This window comes from Numida meleagris, chromosome 1, assembly GCF_002078875.1.
Source record: "Numida meleagris isolate 19003 breed g44 Domestic line chromosome 1, NumMel1.0, whole genome shotgun sequence".
In the NCBI taxonomy this organism is placed as follows: Eukaryota; Metazoa; Chordata; class Aves; order Galliformes; family Numididae; genus Numida; species Numida meleagris.
The window spans coordinates 134,568,276-134,581,756 of NC_034409.1; the positions used below are offsets into that span (position 1 = coordinate 134,568,276).

General features: G+C 43.5%; 1 protein-coding gene across 1 annotated transcript in view; it reads left to right on the plus strand.

Annotated features, from left to right (window-relative positions):
- The window catches only part of SH3RF3 (SH3 domain containing ring finger 3), a gene marked incomplete at its 5' end in the record, with an annotated part of 238,431 nt that overhangs the window by 203,301 nt on the left and 21,649 nt on the right, over positions 1-13,481 (plus strand). Inside the window, one exon of the mRNA XM_021401318.1 lies at positions 527-831. Within this exon, the coding sequence (XP_021256993.1) occupies positions 527-831 (305 nt within the window). The remainder of the gene's footprint in view (positions 1-526; positions 832-13,481) is intronic.

A 13,481-nucleotide genomic window follows, 5' to 3' on the forward strand; every position in this document is an offset into this window, starting at 1 on the left:
CTCTCCCGTGGATTCCTGCTTAATTTATCTTGCACAGCTCAGTGTTGTGCCTCTGATCATTTCGTTAAGGCTGAAACAAGAGACCTTCATTTGGAATTGCCTTCTGCAAGGTCATCGTGGATCATGTGGGCTAACCCTTTAGGTCCCTTGCCTTATTGCTCCCTAGCAATTCAGGGAGTTAACAGCAGCGTTAGGAGGGTGTCTTGCAGGTTTGGAAAACAGCACAGGTGAAGTGACATTATGTGTTTAAAAAATCAGGTTGACTTTTCAATTATTTCCAGGCGTGGGAGTGGATAGCAAGACTGGACCCCTTTGGCAGCACTAGAGGAATAGCCATTTTGGTGACCACAGGCAGGTCTTTGGAGGTGGGAAAGGGATTTCTAGGACTTTGCCAAAAACACTTTCAGGTTCAGATATCCTCAGTGAATGCTAAACGCTGTAGGTCTCCGTCAGGCCTCCGCATCCTTACAGCAGCGAGTCTGGCAGCATGGTGGGGACCTAACCATGCTCTGCCCTCCCTTCACAGCTCACCCCCCGGTGCCAGCCCCGGAGCGTCCCACCGCCACGGTCTCACCGCTGCGGACGCCCAGCTCACCCTCCCGCCTGCCGGCCACCACCATCCGGCCTCACTCTGCCATCTCCCCGCAGCACGGCCACCAGCCACCCACGCCAGGAGCCCGGCCCCTCATCCCCCTCACCTCCGCCGCCGCTGCCATCACGCCGCCCAACGTCAGCGCAGCCCACCTCAACGGCGAGGCAGGCGGCGGGCCCCTGGGCGGCCCCGCTAGCCCCAGCGCTGCTGGCAAGGCCGAGGAGAGGAAAAACGAGAAGGTGAGGGCTGCTGTTCTGGGCAGAAGTGGGTTTTCATCACCTCCCATGCCTCAGGTTGTTTCCATGCTTTGTCCTTTCCCCACCCCTCCCTGGGACTGCTCTCGTGTTGCCCGCTGGGATGAGAAGCGAGCAGAGCTGCTCTCCTGCTGAATTTGTCTATTTCTTCTGACAACCAGCATCCAGTTCTCACAGATTTGTGGGAAGATATTATAACAGGGTCTCAGACCTCAAGAACTCAAGTCACAAGCAATCTGCCAAACAACATGGCAGAAATTATATCAGGTGATACAGACACATTAGAGCTGCCTGTAGAAATATGTGAGTAGTCAGAGCTATTTTACTACTTTGCACATATCTGGGTTTCTTGCATAAAATGTCACTGCTGTGACACAGAGAAGCCGGGAGAAGGGCATCAGAAGTGTCTCACTCAAGCATGCAGCAGGGCCAGCCCTGCAGGAATCAGCCCTGGAAGCCATGCTTCTGCCCCTTGTGCACCTGGCTGAGCAGAGCCAGCAAGGAGGGCTGTTCCCAGCGCTCTGCCTTTAGGGTTTATGCTTTCACCAAATGTTTTCCTTGGGTTAACAGCTCCCATTTATCTGATGAGTTATCTCCATTCTGCCTAGCAGAGCCCACTGATCAAATGGCCTGTTGGAATCACACTCCTGGTTTGTATCGCAGTAGGAAGAAGAGACCTGGAGGCTTACTTTTCCTTTGGGCCTGCAAATATACCTTCTTGTATGTCCCCTCCCCCATTTTTCCATGGTGACAGGCACATATAGGTAAACATTTACTCAGAACATGGTAAAACTGAGATTGTAGATCTCTCATGTGGTCACGGTCACAGACTGCCCACAGACTGGCCCTAGTTTCGCAAGATGAGAAATACAAGTTTTAAAATTGCTTCTGTAATCCTGTCCTGAACTGTCTCTGATTGTCTTTTGGTAAAAGGGGAAAGGTGTAAACTGCTGCCCTGGTTGTGAAATTTAGATTCTTGCTTTTGAAGAATGACTTCCAAGTGTTCATTGAGGGCTCCATGGTGAGTGAGCAGTGCAATACTTGCTTCTTCTGCAAGTTAGAGGAACTCTATAGCATTCAGCCATGGTGGTAGTTTGCATGTTGCTTCAGAGCTTTGTGTAGCGGCACATTTACTACTTCCTAAAACTAACATGCAATTATGTAGGTCCATGTGGGACACACCAAGATTTCCTAGGAAAATTTATGTTGATTTTCTACATAAGATTCTGGTTAACCATTCCCAAACAGTTACACCTTAAAGCATTGGCATGGGCTGCCCAGGGAGCAGGTGGAGTCACCGTCCCTGGAGGTGTTCAAGAACCACATGGATGTGGCACTGAGGGACATGGTCAGTGGGCATGGTGGGGGTGGGTTGGTGGTAGGACTAGTTGATCTGAGAGGTCTTTTCCAACCTTAACGATTCTATGATTCTATACTGAATTTGAAAGCAGGGAAGTGAATTTATGATTTTTGAGCTCCACAAATAAAGAAGAGAAGCAAATAATATCTGCATCAATACAGTGAGTATTGCCAAAGATCAGTACAGTACCTGGGAAATACTGGAGAGAAGTGATGTTAAATCTGCCATCTCTGACTGTATAGAGTGGTACAAAACTGCGTTCAACTGTGTTGAGCAATATGTTCTTGAATCCCCTCCATGTCTTATTTATTTCACTTTCATTTAAGGAAGGTCTGAACTAACGATGCTTCCTTTCCTTTTAGAAACAGTGACTGATGTTTGGCCAGTTAAATTTTGCTCCTACTCTTTGCATAATCCAAATCAAACCCCAAATATCTCTTTGAAGCTGTCGAGAGCTTGGATAGTGCCAGACTAAAAGCCATGTTACTATTCAAAAAGGAATCTGCGAATCAGAACTGGAGCCGTATCTGGAACCACACTCAATATTTCCAAAGCGGAGCCTGGTTGGGCAAGTTGGGGGCTAATCAGGGAACAGCCATAACACTCAGAAGGAATATCCATGGAGAGAGGTAATAGATGTTATTGCTACACCTGTTAGGGAAAAAACAGACAAGGTTGAGGGGCAAAAAACAGAAGCAGGGACATAACTAGCAAACTGCCAGATAAGCAAAGACTGGAAGCAATTTGTCTGAGTTTAGTTTCATTATAATAATCAGTCAACTACTTCAAGATGAAAGGAACAGAGGGGATGTTAGAAAGAGGAGTCATAATAAGGTCTTCAGCTCTACTGAGCACAGGATGGAAGAAATGCACAGGTAATTATCTCCTGAGAAAATGAGATTAGCAAGCAGTGTCTGAGGAAAATTGCAACATGCCATAAAATTAGCATTGTTGTTGGATTCAGTGGTTTTTGGTATCCAGACATTTTTTGAATTTTAATCCTGACTTCCGTCTTTGCAGTTTCTTTTGTAGGATTCTCTGGAGTGTGAGGGCTGCGCAGTCAGAGGCAGAATAACTGTTTTGAGAAACATTCTCCTGTTGTTAACTGAGTTCTTCATTTACACGCAGATTGTCAGTGCGAGTTCATTGTAGTACAGAGGGAGTTCACGTAGTATGTAGGAAGAAGTAGTTCATATTCTGGGATGGCCATGCTGAGGATCCACTGGGTGTCATGGTTCTGTTGTACAAGATGTTTTCTGTGAGGGCTATAGAGACAAACAGTTTTTTGCATTTGTTACTCTGGCATTGTCAAAGATATTATCATCAGAATCATGGAATCATAGAATGGCCTGGGTTGACAAGGACCTCAAAGATCATCAAGTTTCAGCCCCCCTGCTGAGTGCAGGGTCGCCAACCACTAGACCAGGCTGCCCAGAGCCACGTCCAGCCTGTCCTTGAATACCTCCAGGGATGGGGCATCCACAACCTCCTTGGGCAACCTGTTCCAGTGGCTGGTTCCTTGAGGCCAGGCTGAGAGATAGTGGGAAAAATGTATCTTAAGATATGATCCTCTACTTATTTATGTTTTATGAGTTCCTACCTAGATTCCATGCAGTGGTACCAAATATGACATCAAGGGGCAGCTGTTTAAAGAAGTCTGTATATGCTACTTGGGTAGCTTGTTCCAAGTCAGGTTTGCTTTTACCTTGGGAACATCCTTATTGAGTGTACTGCTGAGGTACTCACTGCTAATGCTTTCCTCTGTGCAAATATTTTGTACACCAGTGATATTTCACCAGTTCCTGTTGGTGTGCAGCAGTCGAATGCGGCACATTTCAGGATTTCTCTAAAGTCAGGGGACTCTAATTCCAATTTTTACTCTTGTTTCCTTGTGATCTAAAGATGAATGACAGAAATAATCCCAAGAATTATGGTTTTCAGTTCAGTAGGAATGTTTTGCTTGCTCATCTTCTACTGAAAAAAATATTAGAAATCCTTAGGTCTATTTTTTGATGTTTCTTTTTCTCCACTTCAGCTTACTTTTGAAAGTCTTCGTCAGAAGTTTCAAACTTGCAGGTAGGAGTTGGCACCCGCATTCAGATTTATAACTGTGTCTGACTGTCACACTTGTGCTGACTTACATGGGTGATAAACAAGAGGCAAAATGTGGCCTTCACGCTGATCTGCACTTGTCAGTGTGCACTTATCCCAGGAGGATGCTGGAACCAGCCTCCTGCCCTGTTAGAGAGCAGTTTCAAAGCTGTTCTCCTTTGTGGGCTGCTGGTGGTAGCTGAGGTAAGACTGAGCAATAGATAGTGCTTAAGTCCACTGTGCAACTGTGCTTGAAAATCAAATCTGTTTCAGGGCTGTGTGGACTCAGTACAAAGCAACAGGAAAGGCAGTTCACGCAGAGGCAGAGCAGACACCGCAGGAAAAACAAGCCAGGGACTGAATACAGACATGGGAGCATGACAGAAGTCAAGGAGGGAACATGCTCAGGGCAGCACAGGTGAGAGAAGGGCGAGGAGATACAGCCGGGCAGCGGAGAAGTACAGTCCCCCATGACAAGGGCACGAAAGAGTTAGAACAGAATGGAAATGGGGAACGGGCTGTTTGCTCTAGGTGTGTGGGTAGTGTCAGGAGCCCACTGAGCTCCAGATTTATCATTTGCTCATAATGTCTGCATTTGTAACCATCTGAAACTCAGGGAATACCATTCCAATTCCTGAATTTTCCAAACATCCAAAAGGAAGGGATGGAGCTCTCAGCTGCAGAATGGAAGCCCCACGTTTTGGGGGCTTTTTAAAATTGAGAATCCTGCTTTTTCAGTCATGACAAGCACTGTGCAAGTTCAGGTTACAGCTGAGAGCTTGTAATTATGGCATGACTACTGCTCTGACCTCTGCCAATTTTTGCTGTAATAATTTCTCCTGTACATAATCTGGGCCGATACTTAATACCTCAGATAAAACCACTTGTTTGAATGAATTAATGCATTTCTCATTAAATGTGCTCCTCATTACGTTAATCAAATCAAGCAAATCATGCTGGGTGGTTAGACCACTGTAATTAAACTTTCTTTAAAATCCACTCATTTGGCTTTTGATGAGGATTTTGATTAAGCTCTTCCAAAATGTCTGGCCCAGTATCTGCTTAAGAGGAAAATAAGAACTTGCTCTAGTGAGCAACTCATTAATTCATCACTGTGCTACACCAACTCCTTACTGTTTTACCTAGCCAGAGTATAACGAAATGTTTCAAAATTGGCAATGTAAAATTAAATGTTTCTTATAACTATGCTGAGATAAAAAATCTATTTGCAGCTTTAAAATTTGTAACTTTGTTCCTGGAATATAAAGAGGGGCTGGATAAGCAAGTCTCAACAAACTGCAAGGCACATTGGGCTGCTGATTACTGATGTTAAGATAGCAAGGAACACATCTTCAGAAAATGACTTTGAACACACACCAAGAGTTTTGCACGTGAAGACTGAACCAGTAAACATCTGTCTGTTTTCTCACTGGTGTCATTCACATTCTCAAATATTGGTTCTGCTCAAAATAGCTGCAGTCTTCACATGGTACAGTCTGTTTGGCCTGATCCTGATGTAAGGACTATATTATAAAGCAGGACAAGCCAAGGCTTCCACATTTCTAAGCTTTCTTCCCCATCAGAAATAGGCTGACTTCATCCAGACTGCTTATCGAGAACAGTCCTGGTACATGGCATGGCCCGCTCTCTGTCCCTACACTGTCCTGGAAGAGAGCCAAACCCACAGAGATTAATGGTTGCAGACCAGGGTTTGATCCTAAACCCTGGCCTTGTTTTACATGCCAGTATAGGCATGAGTAGAGAGAATTCCCTCTTCGCTGCTCCTCCTTTCTGCCAGTGCTTTCCTCTGCCTTCCCTGGTTTGCAGCCTAGAGCCCACACTTAGTAGCCCGCGCTGACTTTACGTAGGGCTGCAGACTAGGTCAGAAGCCCTTCAGAATTTTGGTTTTGTAAACTCTGAGATGCTCTTTGGCTTTACTTCACATTAAAGCTGTGTGGTTAAGCTGTCGGTTGGTAAATCTAAAAGTGCCTACAGGAAGTGATTCTACATGGTAGTGCACCTTCAGTTTTCATTTACTGTTAGCGTCTGTATTGTGACTTCTTCTCACATAAACTTGTCCCTGAGTGAGGAGTTTGTTATCACTTCTCATCTACGACAGAAATTGAATTCCTTATCCGGAAAATGGAAGATCAGTCTCAGAAGTAGAGCGCTGAACACTTGCAAGGACTGTGCAGATAGAAAATGACATGACAAAAATAGTGGTCACCCTGGGACGAATAAAGGCAGCTAGGGACAGAGTTGATGGAAGTAGATTTTTCAAATACAAAGTCAATATGACTGACCCTGAAGTTTTGGAAGAGAAATTCCATCTTCCTAGTAGATATGAAATCATTTAATATTTTTCACTTTGTAGCCACTTCACCTAAGAGAGCCCCTTAAGTTGTACGAGTATGAAATGGAATAACAGCCAAGTGACTAAATGAAAGCAGAATGGGACATTAAAATGAACAAATTGCACAGGAGCAGAAGAGTCTGGTTTGAATTCTTACAGTAAGTATATCAAAATGCAGAAAGCATCAAGAAGAAGCAACGTTGAAATAACGATGTAAAAATTTTCATGAAAATGACAAAGAATAAGCTCTGTGAAGCTAATTAGCTTGGGTAGTCTGTAAGACGTTTGAGTTGATCCTGGCCACCACCACCACCGTTTCACTGATCATTTTCAGAATCAGACTTGACTTTTCTGTTGCATGTGTGTTCCAGTTCATTCTTCAGGAATAATTCTTTAATCTGGAATACTTTAGCCCAATTCTCTGAAGACTTGCACGCAGAATACATACTGTTAATCCATTTCCTTTCAACAAAGGAGAGGGGGCTGCATTCATCACAAACGCACTGCTGCTTCCCATGCTCCAGAAGGCAGATCTTGGCTCTGTGACATGCAAGTGATTCTCCAGAAACTTGGCCAGAGAGTGGAAACCTTTTTCTGGTCATGTGAATTCAGGCCACAGAGTTCTGCTCTAGGGCAAGAGAGCTCGTGCTTAACATCTCTCCAGCACCTTCTCCTTCATCATTAGAGTTCAATTTGAAAGGACAAAAGCCTGGCAACTCACTGATAAATATTTTAAGGCTGGCAGATAACCCAGCCAAAAGCATGAGTCCCAGCTGTCAAAACATAGAAAACTTCTGCTTTACAAGAAAACAGATTTCTGTTATTTCTGACTGGATAGGATTCTTTTGCTTAGATCAAGGGCAATAAGCCATTGATCAAAATTTCTTTTTCTTCTTCGCATTTTTGATGTTAGGAAATGCTTTCAAACTCCCCACAGATATTTCAAGTGTTGGCTTTGCTGCCAAGCAGGCTCTGAGAGCTCTTCCTCTTCTCTCCCCTCTCCTCCCCCGCTTATCTGCCTTGTAGCACTGTCGCAGGATTTCTGAAGTGGCTGCAGTGGATTTCTCTTACACTGTTTCAAGTGGCTCTGTGCTGTACTCTGCAGCCATAAGGGGAAGCAGATCCAGGGGAGGCAAGGATGGAGAGTGCTTTAGCATCAAGAGGAAATTCAGTTTCTCTCTTAAGTGGAAGCGAAGCTGCTTGGATGCCAAGACGCAGCGTTGTGCTGGCACTTGGAGAAACCTAGTTTTATAACACATAGGACCTATAGGTTTTTACTAAATCCTTAGCACTGTTGAGGGAAAAAAGTAGGGCTGACAAAAGGAAGAGCATGCAAGGGAGCGCTGGAGACAGAAGGCTGCAAGCGTGTACGTCTGAGTGCGAGCATCGCGGTGCTGGCATATCCCCAGCATTCCCATGCCAGCAGAGGGAATGGCACAGGCCTGGCTGGCTGGATCTGGCCACGCTGGGGGAGCGAGTGGCAGACATCCCCTTGGGTTAGCCAGGTGACATTTAAGCCCTTTAAGTTGTGGCACTGATGAAAGACATTGATACATTCTGGCTGCTAAGGCATTGCCGGGGCCGTCCGATGAGAAGGCAGAGGCGATTCCGCTCCCCCACCCTCCATTTGTCCCCTGTTAATTTCCTCCTCTTTGCCTCAGGCCACAGCACCCTGCAGGTGGGCAGCATCTTGTGCCCTCTCCCTGCCCCGCTCCTGAGGATCCCTCATCCCCTCCTAATGTCAATTCCCACACATAGGTTAAAAAACAGAGTGCAAGTATTGTGCCTGTCACCTCCCCATCACTCCCAACAAGGATAAAATGGTTCCAGCAGAAAACTGCACTAAAAAGCTCGATGCCTTGAACACAATGCAAGTCTGCAAGCAGCTTGCAATGCATCAGAGTTGGTGGCATCTCAGAGACTCAGGTCCCATTTTCTCTCTGCAGTGGTTTTTCAAATATGAATTAACAAGCCAGCAAGTCTTAAACTGCCAAGAGGTAACAGAGATTGTTCACTGAAATACAAATATCTCAAGCACTAATACAGTTGTTTTATGGTTACAAAGTTCGAACTTTGCTGTGAAAACTGACCGTAATCAGCTTTTCAGTGTCCATGTTTGTCTTTTTGGTCACAGAGGTACTGATATTTTGCTTTGCTTTGCTCTATAGCTACTCTTAATAGGTGGGTTAAAATATCTAGGATCAACGCAGAAATACTTCAATCAACTCTGTTAGAAGAATTACATAAACTAAATGAAATTGCAGTTTCTGTCCAACGTCAGCACTATAGAAACAGTACTTTGTAGGAGACAGCAGATACCTGCAGCATGTCTCTGTTTTTCTCATGTAACTTGAGGGCATAACCAAGTTGTAGCAGAGGGATATTTTTCTTATTTTCTACATTTTTGTTTATTTTGCATTGTGCAGTTGCAGCAGAAAGATTCACCAGTCCTCAACTTTTATTTTGCCAGAAGGTAAAGCCACTTTCAAGTCAGTCTGTTGGGGTTTTTTTTGTTGATGCTTGTCGTGTGTTTTTTTTCTGGCCTGAATGTCTCCTGCATCAAGTAATTCCCTTCAGACCAAGTCAGGACATAGGGCCAGTGCTTGTCCCTGATGGTCTTCAGAAAAATACTGTTATTATGTCCTCTAGAGAAAAGATTGTCCTCAGAAATTCAGAAAACACACCATACGGAAGATGTTTGTCAGACACTAGATCTGCAGGCTGCCTGTAATCAATGAATATTGGGTGTCAAGTAGTCAATCATTTAAAATATATATATATATACAAAGACAGAACTCACTGTTTTACTTTTTTGCATATATTTTCTTTGCTTCATGTTCACTGATATATGTCTTTAAGTTAAGACTACAGAAGCTGAAATATTCATTCAACTCAAACTGTGTTCAGCACGCCAGCAGCAGATTGGCATTGGGTTTCATCACCAGCTGCCCCAGGGAGAGAAGTAATTTAATATGGGTCCATGGCCAACGTATTTTACAGTAAAGTAAATCTTCTGTACTGTGTTTTTTAATCCCTGTTCACGATCAGTTCAGAACTGGCATATTTTAAAATGGAACTAGCTGGCTTTTTTGATGACTTCAGAGATCTCTATTCCCTCCTGTACCACATTATGTTATTCTTCATATTATAAATTTTGAGACAGAAGAGGGTGAGGTCAGGCAGGCAGAGCCTGTCAACAGGACGGTACCTGCTGTGGCAAGGGAAACGCATAACCCAGGCTTTGATCAAGATGTAAAAGACAAATCTGATTTTCCAGCTTTTTAATTTTTTCTGGACAGGTTTTATGTCTAGACCAGATACTTCTGCTTGGCAAGCTTAGATGCAATTTCTCCCAGCCTAAGTGAGCGCAGTTCCTACCCTTCGTTCACATGTACTGTTCTCTAGGTCGCTGATAATACTTTCCGCTCTCCCCTGGACAGTCTGCAGCTTGCTGGGGTCTGAAAAAGTGGTGCCACAGAGCGGAGTTCAGCTGAGACCTTGTTAGCAGTGACTAGAATCAAGTAAGAACTTTCCACAGCTACACCTGAAGTGCCTGTTAATGTGTATCCAGGTGCCATTTGCCTTTTTCACAGCACCATCTTGGCTCACGTCTTTTTTGTGATCCACAGGAACTCCCAGGTCCCTTTCTGCAGAGCTGCTGTCTCGCTGATCTGTCCTTGTTTTGCATCTGTGCATTTGATTTACACCTCCAGGCAGTTGCACATCATGTTTGTCCTTCCAGATTTCACCATGTTGTTTTACACCAGTTTCTCCATTTTAGGAAAATTGTTCAGAATCCTTCTTGTTTGTCCTCTCAACTGCTTGCAGACTAGCTCACTCAGTGCCTACTGCAGGTTTTAGAAGTGCGGCTCTGGCTCATTTACCACGTAATTAACGAAAAGATTGAACAGCACTGGGCCTAAGACAAGCACTGTTGGCACCTGTTTGAAATGTTCTCCCATTTGACAGTAAATCATTACCTGGAACACACTGCAAAGCAAGTGGCAGCAGGTGGTTGTCTGTCTGCAGTTTGACTTCTTGTACATATGCTGCTGAGTTAAAATAGAGAAAGCATGAGCCTGGAAGGGATCCCTCAAACACACATGTTGCTGTCCTAGCAGGAGGAAGCTAAAAGGACAAACCCATAGAAGATACCTATCATATTGTCTGCTCTATTGTAGGAAGACCGTCAGATACATCAACAGTAATCATAAGTACAGGAGCTTGACTAGAACTCATAATTGCTTTAGCTAATGGGCTACTAATTCTGTTATATTTACAGCCAGAGATGTTGCAATCAGCTGTGGTCAGACTGAGGATAGGATGATTCTAAATCAATGTTTACCCACATTGTTTTGCTAAAATGAAAATAAGAAAGGCTGTCAGTCTTTATGCAACATCATTTGATCAACCACTATGGTCAAGGGAAATCTAGCATTTTTATTTGACTTGTGTAAAGGGTTTTTCAACTTCATCTATGAGACAAACTGTTACGACAAAGCTGTCATTTCTGCTCCAGCTCAGCCATGATTTTGTCTTTATATAGTTTCTGTCATTTTCTGATGTGAGGTCTATGTCACCGACACCTTCACAGAGGTCTTTTGAGCTTCTGTTTTAAAATTGCCCAATTTTTGCTGGTAGTTGGCAGGATCTACCTTCAATTTCAGGTCACTCTGTCCTCTTCTCTATTAGACAACTAGTTGGTAGAGCAAAGAGGAATGTGCTGTGTACCTGTTGTTGTTGCTCGTTATTTGTGCAGTAGTCACATGTAAGAGCACTGAGCTGACGTTGCTGCCTCACTGCCTAGCAGTTTAACTCAATTGTATTTAATTACATGGTTGTACCCGTAGGCCATGTATCGTGGAAGAAAAACTGGGTAGAACAGACAAAGGAAAGGAAGATAGGATGGACGGTAGAATGAAACAGAATGAACTCAGCACAAAAAGGGAAAAAAGCCACCATGCTATGGTCTCCCCTTCCCTACTTGCATCCTGGTTGTTCTATTTGGTTTACAACAGTCTGGGTTTTTTTCACTGATGATCCTTCTTGCTCTGATCTTTAATTTATAAAAGGAGAATATTATTCTTCCCAAGTCCAGACTTTGGCATAAGGATATTGCTTTTTTTAAGCAAATTGTCTTTGCTCGCTCCATTTTTATTTTTAAGTAGCAAAAAGACAAAACTAGGAAGAAAGGTGAAACCTGATTGTTGCCGAAGAGAGGATGCTGCTATAACAAGTTCTACCTGGTTTTAGCAGCTTCTAGCAAGCTTTTTACTACCACAGAGCTTTAGCAGTAATTAGAATCCAAGTGTTGTGACATTTGGAAAGCTACAGTGCCTTGGTTGCTTCATCAACGAAATTGTCGTTTGCATGCCCAGGCATCCTTCTGACATTGACAGCCACTTTTTAATCCTTTAAAATGATTCTGGGTTTCTTTCTTCATTTTTTTAAAGAGCATTCATTTAAAGGATGTTCATGAGGTCAGGAGGAAGCAGGAGCAAGACCTGATTTTTTTCCACACAAATTGCACTAAGAATAGTGCTTTTGAGATGCTCCAATTTGATGCTGTGGGAGCTGCCGAAACTGGAGGGTAACCTTTCAAGAGAGAGAAATGTTCATGTTCATGGCTTTGATTGTGTCCAAAACCTGCTTCTATAATGTCAGGTCACCTGGGAGCCGTCAGGGCCCACTCCTTCCTACCCCTCGCCCAAGCATTGCAAAGACTAGTGCTAATTTTCAGAAATACATTGCCCAAGCAATAGGAGCTTCTGCATTTGTAGCCTCTGGGCCAGAGTCCATGCAGTTGTGATAAGTTCCGTCAGTCTCAGCTGTCTCCTCAGTCTCTAGATAAATGCATCTTTTATGAACTGGTGAATTGTTCGTAGGAATTATTTCACTGTAATGTACTTGAGTGTCTGGTACACACAAATCCTACCAATTTTTCATTGTGCACAGGCAACCCTTTTTCCCTTCTGTGGGGAATTGATTTTGAGAGAAAAATATACCTGCTGTGATGCCTGAATTTTCCACAAGCAATCTTCCCTCTGAGTGCCAGCCACCCCAAAACTATTTAGCTCATTGGAAGTGCTGAAATTACAGCCTGAGGTGGCACGGCTGCTGCAACAATATCAACCAAGTGGGAATAGACTCATCAGCGACAAGGGACAAGATGACCTCCACTAATACAAACCTTTTACCTACATGTTTCTGGTTTCCATAAAAATACAAATCTCACTTGTCTCTTATTTAATAAGATTATAGATCAAGACCGTGTGATTTTAACTGCTTGCTTCTGAAATGAAATCCATCCTTTGTGAATGGGGAGAGCCAAAGCTAAGTATGTGTATGATTGGAGTATGTCAAAGCACATCCTGAATTCTGTCACTGGTTCTCTTTCATTCAAGTGTTTGGTGAGTGAGCTTGCTTTGGCATTCTGCAAAACATGAGTGTTGCCCCCGGTGCTCCCCAAGACCAATAAATCTTTTTCATTTCCTTACAAGAGCCAAGAAGCAGCAAACTAACCAGTCAGTCTAAATCACTGTATTTAAAAACACTAATTCTAAGCAGTCTAACATTTACTGTGTTTGTACATCTTTTTCTCATTTCAGAATCCTGTGTTGTCAGTGAAGCTGTGATAGATTCTCTTCTAGCATGAATAAATGACCCTAACTTTTCAGAAAGGTGCTCGTACTCTGTTCATCTGTTAAATTCTCTAGAAACTACAGTTAGTCTTCCAGAGTGTCCCAAATCATTAATTCATACCAGGTTTATACATTAAAATAAAATTTAAAAGATTTGTAATTTGCTGGACTTCAGTTAAGGGTAGATCTT